The sequence below is a fragment of the Ruditapes philippinarum genome, unplaced genomic scaffold, assembly GCF_026571515.1.
Source record: "Ruditapes philippinarum isolate M1 unplaced genomic scaffold, ASM2657151v2 ctg1437_1_1_1_1, whole genome shotgun sequence".
NCBI classification, from domain to species: Eukaryota; Metazoa; Mollusca; class Bivalvia; order Venerida; family Veneridae; genus Ruditapes; species Ruditapes philippinarum.
The window spans coordinates 43,207-54,925 of NW_026864682.1; the positions used below are offsets into that span (position 1 = coordinate 43,207).

General features: G+C 31.6%; 1 protein-coding gene across 1 annotated transcript in view; it reads left to right on the forward strand.

The window, feature by feature from the left end:
- The window catches only part of LOC132726494 (adhesion G protein-coupled receptor L4-like), a 29,606-nt gene extending 18,092 nt beyond the window's left edge, over window positions 1–11,514 (forward strand). Inside the window, exons 17-28 of the mRNA XM_060711816.1 lie at window positions 449–552; window positions 3,148–3,250; window positions 3,678–3,828; window positions 4,218–4,287; window positions 4,539–4,605; window positions 5,219–5,304; window positions 6,742–6,868; window positions 7,234–7,275; window positions 7,421–7,501; window positions 8,948–9,014; window positions 9,532–9,593; window positions 10,433–11,514. Coding sequence (XP_060567799.1) covers window positions 449–552; window positions 3,148–3,250; window positions 3,678–3,828; window positions 4,218–4,287; window positions 4,539–4,605; window positions 5,219–5,304; window positions 6,742–6,868; window positions 7,234–7,275; window positions 7,421–7,501; window positions 8,948–9,014; window positions 9,532–9,593; window positions 10,433–10,471 — 999 coding nt within the window. The 3' untranslated portion in view covers window positions 10,472–11,514. The remainder of the gene's footprint in view (window positions 1–448; window positions 553–3,147; window positions 3,251–3,677; window positions 3,829–4,217; window positions 4,288–4,538; window positions 4,606–5,218; window positions 5,305–6,741; window positions 6,869–7,233; window positions 7,276–7,420; window positions 7,502–8,947; window positions 9,015–9,531; window positions 9,594–10,432) is intronic.
- The last annotated feature ends 205 nt before the right edge of the window (window positions 11,515–11,719 follow it).

Genomic DNA, 11,719 nt, shown 5'->3' on the forward strand with positions numbered 1-11,719 from the left:
ATGGACAACGCCATGTTTGTTCTCAAAATCGTGAAAAATACCTACTCAGTATTGTTTTTCTAAGGGTTGAAAGTAGAAACCACATCGCTTCGCTTTAAAAATTATGAAAGCTCGCCGATGATTGGCTGTATGAAAGGTCACTAGAAATGACTTCGAATCTGATCACAGTCAGATCTTAAAGCGAAACCTTATTGAGAGCTGATTTTAATCAGATTGAGGGAATATATGTCTTGGATTTGTATTATCTAAATCGCCGTCTTTTTTGTATTATATTGACCCTGAGTTCGAATGCTATACAACTAGTTTTTCCGAATATACTTACATTTTTCTTTAATCACAATCTTCATAACAGTTATATAAAAGATCTGGCTACTGTATGAAGAAAATTTGTAACGGATTTATATTGTAAGATATCAATAAATGCATTCTTTTTTTATCGAATTTGTAGGAGAATGTGGAAACGGAAGCAATACATATCATATCAATCGTAGGCTGTTCCATATCCATGTTGTGTTTGATAATAACGATGATCACACATATATGCTACTGGAAGTAAGTACGGGCGACACAACAAATTTAAAGTGCTCATTATTTTAATGAGGATTAAAATACTTCATTCCTTTTTGCTACATTAAGTATAAAGATACATCAAATTTGGATCATTTCACTTGCAAGGTTGTCATTTGTGTTATTGTTAGAAATTGTTGACAAATAGAGATAAGAATGAGGAGTTTTAGATTATTAATCTCCGACATTTTGCTAACATAACGTAAATCATACTGAATAGTTGTACTAAAATTTACCTTTTCTTTATGGATTCAAATAAAAAATAATATATTCTCTTAGTTTCAAGATGAAATTCATTTGTGTCATTAGCATTGCTAACTAACAGATCTAAGAAATTCGGAATTTAAGATCATTTGTCCCCGACCGTCTACTTACATAAAGTAAATCATATTGAATACTTGAATTGTTATTCTAAATTTCATATTTTCTTTATGGATTAAGATAACAAAAATCTATTGTCATAGTTTTAAAATGAAACAATTTTATCATCGTAAGTTCTTGTCAATGATCGTTTCTTTTATTCTTCGAGAAAGTATCATCGCATCCTTTGAACTGATTAGAGTGTGAAGTATTTGTTATTGGATTTTTAGCTCACCTGACCACGAAGTGGTCAAGGTGAGGTATTGTGATGGGGCTATGTCCGGCGTCCGTCGTTCTGCGTCGTGCCTCGTCAACAATTGGGTAGTTAACAGTCTAGCAGTCACAGTTTTGATTGGATCATCATCAAACTTTGTCAGAATGTTTGTCTTAATAAAATACAGATCGAGTTCGAAGATGGGTTATCTCGGGTCAAAAACAAGGTCACAGGAGCTAAAAATAGAAAAAGCTTGTTTACACTCTAGAGGCTGCAGTTTTCATCCAAATATTCTGGAAATTTGTCAGGAAGGTTGTTTTAATGATATCAAGTTCGAAGATGGGTCATCTCCGATCAAAAGCTAGGTCACAGGAGCTAAAAATAGAAAAAGCTTGTTAACACTCTAACAATTGGGTTGTTAACAGTCTAGCAGTCACAGTTTTGATTGGATCATCATCAAACTTTGCCAGAATGTTGGTCTCAATGAAATACAGATCGAGTTCGAAGATGTGTTATCTCGGGTCAAAAACTAGGTCACAGGAGCTAAAAATAGAAAAAGCTTGTAAACACTCTAGAGGCTGCAGTTTTCATCCAAATATTCTGGAAATTTGTCAGGAAGGCTGTTTTGATGATTTCTAGTTCAAGTTCGAAGATGGGTTATCTCCGGTAAAAAACAAGGTCACAGGAGCTAAAAATAGAAAAAGCTTGTTAACACTCTAGTGGCTGCAGTTTTTATCCAAATATTCTGGAAATTTGTCAGGAAGGTTGTTTCGATAATATCTAGGGCAAGTTTGAAGATGGGTCATCTCCGGTCAAAAACTAGGTCACAGGAGCTAAAAATAGAAAAAGCTTGTTAACACTCTAATGGCTGCAGTTTTTATCCAAATATTCTGGAAATTTGTCAGGAAGGTTGTTTTGACGATTTCTAGGTCAAGTTCGAAGATGGGTCATCTCCGGTCAAAAAGTAGGTCACAGGAGCTAAAAATAGAAAAAGCTTGTTAACACTCTAGAGGCTGCAGTCTTCATCCAAATATTCTGGAAATTTGTCAGGAAAGTTGTTTTGATTATATCTAGGTCAAGTTTGAAGATGGGTCATCTCCGGTCAAAACTTAGGTCACAGGAGCTAAAAATAGAAAAAGCTTGTTAACACTCTAGTGGCTGCAGTTTTCATCTAAATATTCTGGAAATTTGTCAAGAAGGTTGTTTTGATGATATCTAAGTCAAGTTTGAAGATGGGTCATCTCCGGTCAAAAACTAGGTCACAGAAGCTAAAAATAGAAAAGCTTGTTAACACATTAGGGGCTGCAGTTTTCATCCAAATATTCTGGAAATTTGTCAGGAAGGTTGTTTTGATGATTTTTAGGTCAAGTTCGAAGATGGATCATCTCCGGTCAAAAACAAGGACACAGGAGCTAAAAATAGAAAAAGCTTGTAAACACTCTAGTGGCCGCAGTATTGATTCAAATATTCTGGAAATTTGTCAGGAGGGTTGTTTTGATGATTTCTGGGTCAAGTTCGAAGATGGGTTATCTCAGGTCAAAAACTAGGTCACAGGAGCTTAAAATAGAAAAAGCTTGTTTACACTCTAGTGGCTGCAGTTCTGATTCAAATATTCTGGAAATTTGTCAGGAAGGTTGTTTTGATGATTTCTGGGTCAAGTGCTAAGATTGGTCATGTCCGGTCAAAAACTAGGTCACAGGAGCTAAAAATAGAAAAAGCTTGTTAACACTCTAGTGGCTGCAGTTTTGATCCAAATTTCCTGGAAATTGGTCAGGAAGGTTGTTTTGATGATTTCTAGGTCAAGTTTGAATATGGGTCGTGTCTGGTCAAACATTAGGTCATATTGCCCAAATATGGAAAAATCTTTATAACACACTAGAGGTAACATGTTTGACTCAGTTGTCATCAAACTTGGCCATGATGCTTGTTTAAGACATTGCTTGGATGCGGTTGTGTCAGGTGAGCGATCCAGGGCCATCATGGCCCTCTTGTTTACATTTATTCAGGTTTGTGAAATCCGATCGCGTGAAGATTCTGATGAATCTTTGCTTTGCTTTGCTGATTTCTTACAGTATATTTATCGGCGGTGTTGATAAAACAACAAACGAGGTAAGTTCACTAAAATCATTCAATTCATAGTATCACTAATTTTAAGATAAGCTGTTATGTCGACGTTATATCTTGTTGTGTATGATAAAAATTGAATTGTTATCAGCATTTGTTTAGAATTATGAGAGAAAATTGTTGCCCACAAACTGTTGAACAACCAGGGGCACATAAACGCTAGAATGGCACCGTATATAAATGGAGAAATATGATTGTCTAACAGGTAGGACACACAATGTGGGGTCATTAACATTTCCAAACTTTTGACAACCAACATTTTAAAATAGGAGCCTCAAACCGCGCACTTAAGGAGGGAATAGGGAAATAGACATTTATGAGTATCGATAATGGAAATAATTGTTCAGGAGAAGATGACCAACACTTAAAGATAACATTTAATATTTGTTATGACATTTTTGTTTTTTTCCAGGATGTCTGCACAACAATCGCGGTATTACTACATTACATTTATCTCGTGGTGTTTTTTCTAATGTTGGCAGAGGCTGTAGAAATATCTTTTGTTGTTCTATATGTGTTTACTACTGAATCTAGACTAAAGTGGATACTACCATTAGCTTGGTGTATGTCTTTAGTAATCTCTTGTCTAGTTTTTGTTTGTTTCTCTAAACATATTCACACCACAACTTTTCCAAATGTTGATTTTCTTTGATTTGTCATATATTTCTGTTTATACAATTTTAATCATTATGAGCGTTGTATATCTTTTTTCTATTTTGTGGTCTTCTTTTATATAGTAAAACTAACCATTGGTCAAGTTACTTGTGTTTGTTAATTTAAAAGTAAAAGTCTATCTTATAAGACTAATGACAGATTTTAAGCAAAAATGTTTACATTATTTCTATTTAAGTTAACTTTACGAATTTTAGAATATGTTTTGCTATGTTATTGTTTCATGTCTTTTATTTCCAAATATTTGCATGTATTTTCTTTTTACATTTCGTGTTTTTAGTACTGCCAGCTGTAATAGTTGGCATATCTTTAGCGGTTACTCAGACAAAGGGCTATGGAAACGATAAATCGTATGTATTTCCTATTGAATAAATGATATGGTATTGCATTTATCACAACTAAACTATAAATATATAAATAATGTGCGTTTGTATAATTGGTCTAGCAAAATACCGTTAACCATTTATTACCTTTTTATACTTTTTACGTCCATTGCAAGCATTTTTATAAAAATAGTACTTTTCTATAATCACAAATCCTGTATTGAATCACCAGTTATTTTCTGAAGAAAACGTTGTCTTACATAAATCTTTTACATCAGATGCTGGCTTTCAATTGATGATGGACTCAAATGGGCTTTCGTAGGACCGGCCCTTTTGATTATTTTGGTATGTTGTTAGTAACATTACACTATTTTATTATTGTGACATATATTTTTCCTGCTGTAAGAGGTATATTCAATGTATCCCTTGACTGGTATGAATGCTTGCAAAATCATAAATTGATTTATTTTCATCTATTATATCTACACACAGTTCATTCATGTCGTAAAACTAAAATATGTACACTTAGAATATTTATTCTTATCATCTTTTATTACATGATTTTTGCTTTTTTAATATTACATTTCCAGATACTTCATATTACATAGGTGTTTTATTACACCACTCTTTTTTTACTAAAGCATATGTTGTTAAGGGAAACGAAATTTATCGCTTAAATGTAGTGTTGTGATAAATAGTCTGACTTTTATTGCATTTGATATAAACTTTCATGAGTCTTGTAGAGCAGGGACACTAAATATCATTTTATCATGCACTCAATTTTATTTGTAAATTAAATTCAGGTATCAACAACTCAAATAACGGATTCTATATACATTATTAGCTTTAAAGATTTATAAACACCATTTAATTAAAGAAATGTAGTTTTTGTTCTAGTTTTCCCAGTTCTGTTATTTTAGATGCCCTAGGACTCATTTGCTTTTTATTTTGTCTTCAGGTGAATTTTATTCTGATAGTTCTTGTGTTGAAAGCCATTTTCAAGACAAAAAATTTGTCACAGAAATCTCTGAAGGAAAGAACCATGTATGTTTTTGTTTGTAATATTTTATTCAAATTCTTAACATAGTTACATAAATTTAGTAGCTAAACAGATTTACATGTACGAATCTAACACTTCATTATTGGATTTCTGAGAATTAGAATTTAAATAGTAATTCTGTCTAGAATTAAAATAGTTGTTCTGTCTAGAATTAAAATAGTTGTTCTGTCTAAAATTATAATGAGAATAGTTGTTCTGTCTAGAATTAAAACAGTTGTTCTGTCTGAAATTAAAACAGTTGTTCTGTCTAGAATTAAAATATTTGTTCTTTCTAGAATTAAAATAGCTGTTCTGTCTAGAATTAGAATTTAAATAGGTGTTCTGTCTAGAATTAAAATGGTTGTTCTGTCTAGAATCAGAATTTAAATAGTTGTTCTGTCTAGAATTAAAATAGTTGTTCTGTCTAGAACTAGAATTTAAATAGTTGTTCTGTCTAGAAATAAAACAGTTGTTCTGTCCTACATTAAAATAGTTGTTCTGCCTAGAATGGAAAAAAGTTGTTCTGTCTAGTATTAGAATGGTTGTTCTGTCTAGAATTAAAAGAGTTGTTCTGTCTTGAACTAGAATTTAAATGAGTGTTCTGTCTAGAATTCAAACAGTTGTTCTGTCTAGAATTAAAATAATTGTTCTGTCTAGAATTATAATTAAAATAGTTGCTCTGTCTAGAATTAAAGTATTTGTTCTGTCTAGAATTAAAATAGTTGTTCCGTCTAGAATTAGAATTTAAATAGGTGTTCTGTCTAGAATTCAAACAGTTGTTCTGTCTAGAATTAAAATAATTGTTCTGTCTAGAATTATAATTAAAATAGTTGCTCTGTCTAGAATTAAAGTATTTGTTCTGTCTAGAATTAAAATAGTTGTTCTGTCTAGAATTAGAATTTAAACAGGTGTTCTTTCTAGAATTAAAATAGTCGTTCCGTCTAGAATTAGAATTTAAATAGGTGTTCTGTCTAGAATTAAAATAGTTGTTCTGTCTAGAATTAAAATAGTTGTTCTGTCTAAAATTAGAATTTAAGAAGTTGTTCTGGCTAGAATTAAAATGGTTGTTGTACTTATCTCCGATACTTATAAAAATACGCTTGTTCAACATTGTTATAATCAAATATAATGTGTCTCTTCATCACTATTTAGATCTTATGCATATGTATATCTGAAATTATAAAAATGTTTCATATTTGTGACTTTTTTAGATCAAATATACGGAACTGCGACATCATTAACACCAAACAAAACGTAGATATACATGACAAAGTCAAGGAAATCGTATCTTTTGCATTATCATGATCAAACATTATGATTTCTAACACTATTAAAATCAAACATATGTATATTCGACATTATTTAGATATAAATACATATCCTTGGCATTATTAAGATCAAACATAACATGTCTCTGATTTACATATTGCCATATATTTCAGAACTGGTATTCGTTGTCTTTGTGTATTACTTCCTCTTGTTGGCTGTACGTGGGTTATCGGTATATTTTATGTGAATAAAGACTTTGCATGGATACAGTATGTTTCGGCAGTCTGTAATGGACTTCAGGTACACTAGGGTGTTGTTTTCTTCGCATTGAGTGAGAGCTCGGTTTTATGTATAAAACACCATGCCTCTCTTATCATAAAACATTTTATAAACTGAAAAGAATATGTAAAACATATTAAAAAAACTAACAAAGTTATCATAAAAATTACAATGTAATCACGAAACGCAACAGTAAGCTTCTTAATTTTTGAACACCCAAACATGCATTGTGTTTTGTTTACTAATTTCTCTAAATATCATGTTAAAGCAAATAAAGCTAATAAAAGCACAAATAAATTTGGCCGCTGTCTCCTCTAGTTATTTTCATTCTTAAATTTTGAAATCAATTCCTTTTATAGGTATTCATTTGATATTTTACGTTTCAGGGTTTGGCGATATTCATTTTCCACTGCTTACTTAACACGCAGGTAGAGTACAATCTGATCTGATACTTAAACATAATCTATTTACAAAAAAATAATTCTTAAAGATATATTTTGTTCTATTTGCTTTTCAAGACAAACTTCAAAATTGTTATTGACTTATATTGGAAAGTATCTTTATACATTTCAGATAAAGCATGCTTACCAAAGAAAGAAGAGATACGCAAGTTCTGGTATGTTCACACGGTCAACTTCAAATCCAATCCTCATTGTAAGCGTTTTTCTTATATATTCCTACATGTATAATGTTTATCAAGTATATTCATTATAGGTTAACTTTGATTTACGTTAGGTTTTATGTCGCACCAGCACTGTAAAGGTTACATAGGGTCTTTCCAGCTTTACTGGTGGAGAAAGACCTCAGGTGCCCCTCCGTACATTATTTAGGTACGAACGGGCATCGAAATAGAAGCACCGACGATGTCAGCTTGAAATCTCCCTTATAGCGGGATTCGAACTCGCAGCGGTGAAGGGGAAGTTGCCGATCGCATCTTTTCAGCCCTTTGCGTCAATATTCGAATAAGAACCACGAAGACAGTCGTAAAAATACAAACACACGGAGCGGATACAGTATTTCGGCCAATTTTACGCCAAGAAACATAACATGTAAACAAATAGAAATTTCGTGCTTGGGATTGAAATAAAAATTTATACCAATATATCGAGTTAAAGGCCACCTAAATTAAGTATATAAAAAATATAACAGTGAACAGGACATTATTTACAAACTTATTATTATGGACAATTTATGGTTTTTTGAAACAGAGAGTAAAACATGTCTATTTGTTGACATATATTCGACTTTGGTTATAACTTTACATCAGTGAGCATTTGTCAGACAATGTTCTATCAGAATTTTACCAAAAAAGACTTATTTGTCAAATATATACAAATATCAAAAATCACTTCCTCTATTTTTGTTTTCTATTTCAATCCATATTAAGTATGATGTTATTATTGATAATGGCCGAGATATTCCCACAGGTAAGTTGTTTGTTATCAGCGACCTTAACCATTCGGAAACGGACGTTCCAATATGGAAAGCATACTATAGGTATTCTCCTTTTACCGATAATTTAACAACCTTTAAAATAAATTTTATTATTTTTTTCAAATATATTTTAGATATAAATTAAACTTTTCATATTAAAGATAGGAAACATCAAATTCTCACGTCATAAATAAATAACGTCATTAAATGATAGGAACTTAACCGAGGTCGAAAAGCTAAAATAAATATAATTCTTACGTAAACAAAACCTCTCAGAGAATGCAAATATACAAAAGGTATACAGGAGATCGCTTATAGTACGATTAATAATTAAATAAACGGATATAGGGGGCCTACGCTTTTCATGTATGTGTCTTTTTGAGTGATAAAATGATAATTTAGAAGAAAATTTGAATAAAAAACAACAACACCCGATTAATGTGTTTTTTTTTCCACATAACTTATGGGGTCAGACCTTTATCACATTGTAAACACATTTCCATTGATGTCATAAAAACTCATTTGACTTGATTGAATGTGACTTTTTTGAATGCACAATTATTGTATCAAAATTAAACACAAAAATACTGATACAACTGAAAAAAATAAATGCTTAGCCTGCTAATTGTATTTTGTTTCTTGGTTTTAATCTTGGATATGTTGCAGCCGAGAGCAAAGTCTAACTCATCAACACAAGAATTATACAACAGTATCATTGATAGTGGAGCAGAGAGTATGTTCAATTTATTATCTAATTTTAAACCATTAACTTATTATTTTTCATATTAATAATTTCTTTCTTGTTCCTCTCAAATGCTATCTTAATATATTGCTATGTAGTATCACAGCATACTCCCAGTTTCAGCTATAACTTCCGCTTGTGACTAAGTAAAAAAGTTCAGTAAAAATCAATCATTGAATAAGTGTTATGTGTTTGGCCATCCGTATTATTTCATTGGTAAAACACTAAAACAGGTCTTTTTGTCGACTGCAAATACCAATTTCAAAGTATAATATTTAGTATTTATTCGTATTTCAGCCAAATAATTACCCTTGTTAAAAAAGTAGCATTCCTCAATGATTGATCTTTATTTGGCTAAGTTATCAAATTCAGTACAAATCGGTTATTTTTCAAGTTTTACTAGCTTGTAAGCGGAAGAGTTAACGGACCATGGAGTATACGTTGTGAGTAAAGAATCAAACATTATGAGTTCAAAACATCATTAATCTGTTTGTTATTGTTATTTTAGCAACTTATCACCAAGACAGGAATGTTCGCGAAAGGCGTCCAGGGGCTGAAGAAATTGAAATGGTGAGTTACAATTAAAATTACTTTAGATTATTGAATATATGAAATGATTTATTTAAGTGTCTTCCATCTTAATTTTGAAGCAGATTTGACACTTTAAGAGGATATTGTATTCTTTAAATGTTTTAAATCAACTTGTCAGGGCCAATGAAATTTGCTTAAATATGAGTAAATAAATGAGAAAAAGTTAAAAGGAAAGTGTCCTTGCATTACAAAATGCTTCAAAATCTGGAGCTTTGAAACTCAGATCATGACAATTAAAAGCACAGGTCGTGATATCGTTCATCTAGAAGTTCTTAGATATTATAGTTATTACTCAACAATACAAATACAGTACATGAGCTCATGTCAATTGATAAAAATATATTATTCTTTACATGATTCCTAATAATCTACAAAGCGTTACATTACTGTTTGCTAATATATATTACATTTGAAAAAAAGTCTGTTTTACCAAATTAATCAAACATTTATTTGTTTCTTTGAATTCCTTATCAGTCACAATTATTTATCATTTAGTGGTTAGCCTGTTGGTGCTCTGCCTTGTGCCCTGTCCCGTTTTTGTTTGGGTCCGTCTGGGCTCCTTGCCATTGGTTCTTGTTGCTGGGTCGTGTGGCGGTTGCGGTCATTGAACGCCGCCTTTCCTTGTTGATCTTGTTTATCATGTTTTAATTTGCTTTAACATTTATCCGTTTATAAACTGTTATATGTTCAGACTTACATGCAATTTTATCTGTTTGAATAACCTAATTCGTGTCAATCTTTGCGCTTTCTGATACATTGGACATGAAAAAGATTTCAATGATCTTAGTAATAATACATATTATTATTTATCGTTCTAGAAACATTATTCAGACCGACGTTACCAGTTTGATGAATAGTGACCTTAAAATCTATGGCTATGTTGGAAGCTGCGGTGCATGGTGATTCTTCTTGATTCTTCTGAATTCATGATTATTCTTAAATAATCTTAAAACTGGATTGGCGATTCCGTCAAACATGGACTACAATCAAATCATTGTCTGAGATTAATTACATATCAACATGTTCTCGACATTTTCAGGACAGGCTTCTGTGATATTTAGTCTGAACTGTGAAGAAAACATGAAATTTTATTCTTGTTGTCATTATATAATAACTCTATAGTAGTTTTATTTTAAATTAGTGTTTATTTCATTTTGAATACGTGTGTCTGTTGTAATTATGCAGAATAAAGAAAACATGAAACAATTGTTATTTTAAGTAATATCAAATCATTTTGGAAATAAATATACGTAGGTAATAAACAAGTCTTACAAACAGACATTAGAACGTGTAAATGCACTTATAGGGAAGATGCTTAAATGTTCACGAATAAAAGACCTGTGCATGGAATTGAAATGAAGGAACAATTAGAAATTACAATGGTTATTGCACCATACAAGGTATTACGTATGATGCACTTATACGGAAGATGCTTAAAAGATCACAAGTAAAAGACATGTGCATGGAAATCAGACCAAGGAACAATTAGAAATTACAATGGTTATTGCACAATACATGAACAAGGTTATACGTATTAAACACGAACCTTCTTCTTTGGCGTACCTACAATTATTTCACACCTCATTTAATGTTATCAATGAACGTCCAGCGTTTGCACCATGTGACATAATAAAACGCATGATATGATTCAACGTTAAGAATATAGCCTTGTTTTCAATATGAAAATCATAACATTCCATATTACACCACAATTGTACTCCATGTAGCTTCATTTTTTCTTTCAATTGAAACCATCCATGGATATCAAATCATTATTTTTCTGCGTCAAGTTTCATTTTCTTTTCAGAGGCCTGAACATCTATCAAATCTTCAATGTACCCGAAGTAAGTTCTGTTAACAAGTCAAACATTAATATGGTGGTGTGGAATAATATTGCCATTATACATATGGCTGAGTACAATACTGATTCTACTGGATCCGTACACAGTTCCAAAATCTATAACAGTTTAACAGCTGTGTATTTCTCGAACAATATCTCAGTATTGAGACAATAAATAATAACATAACATAATCAAGTTCTAAATGAATCTTTATATAATATACAAGTAATATAATATGCACGGATGGGTCTGATGCCTTTCTAG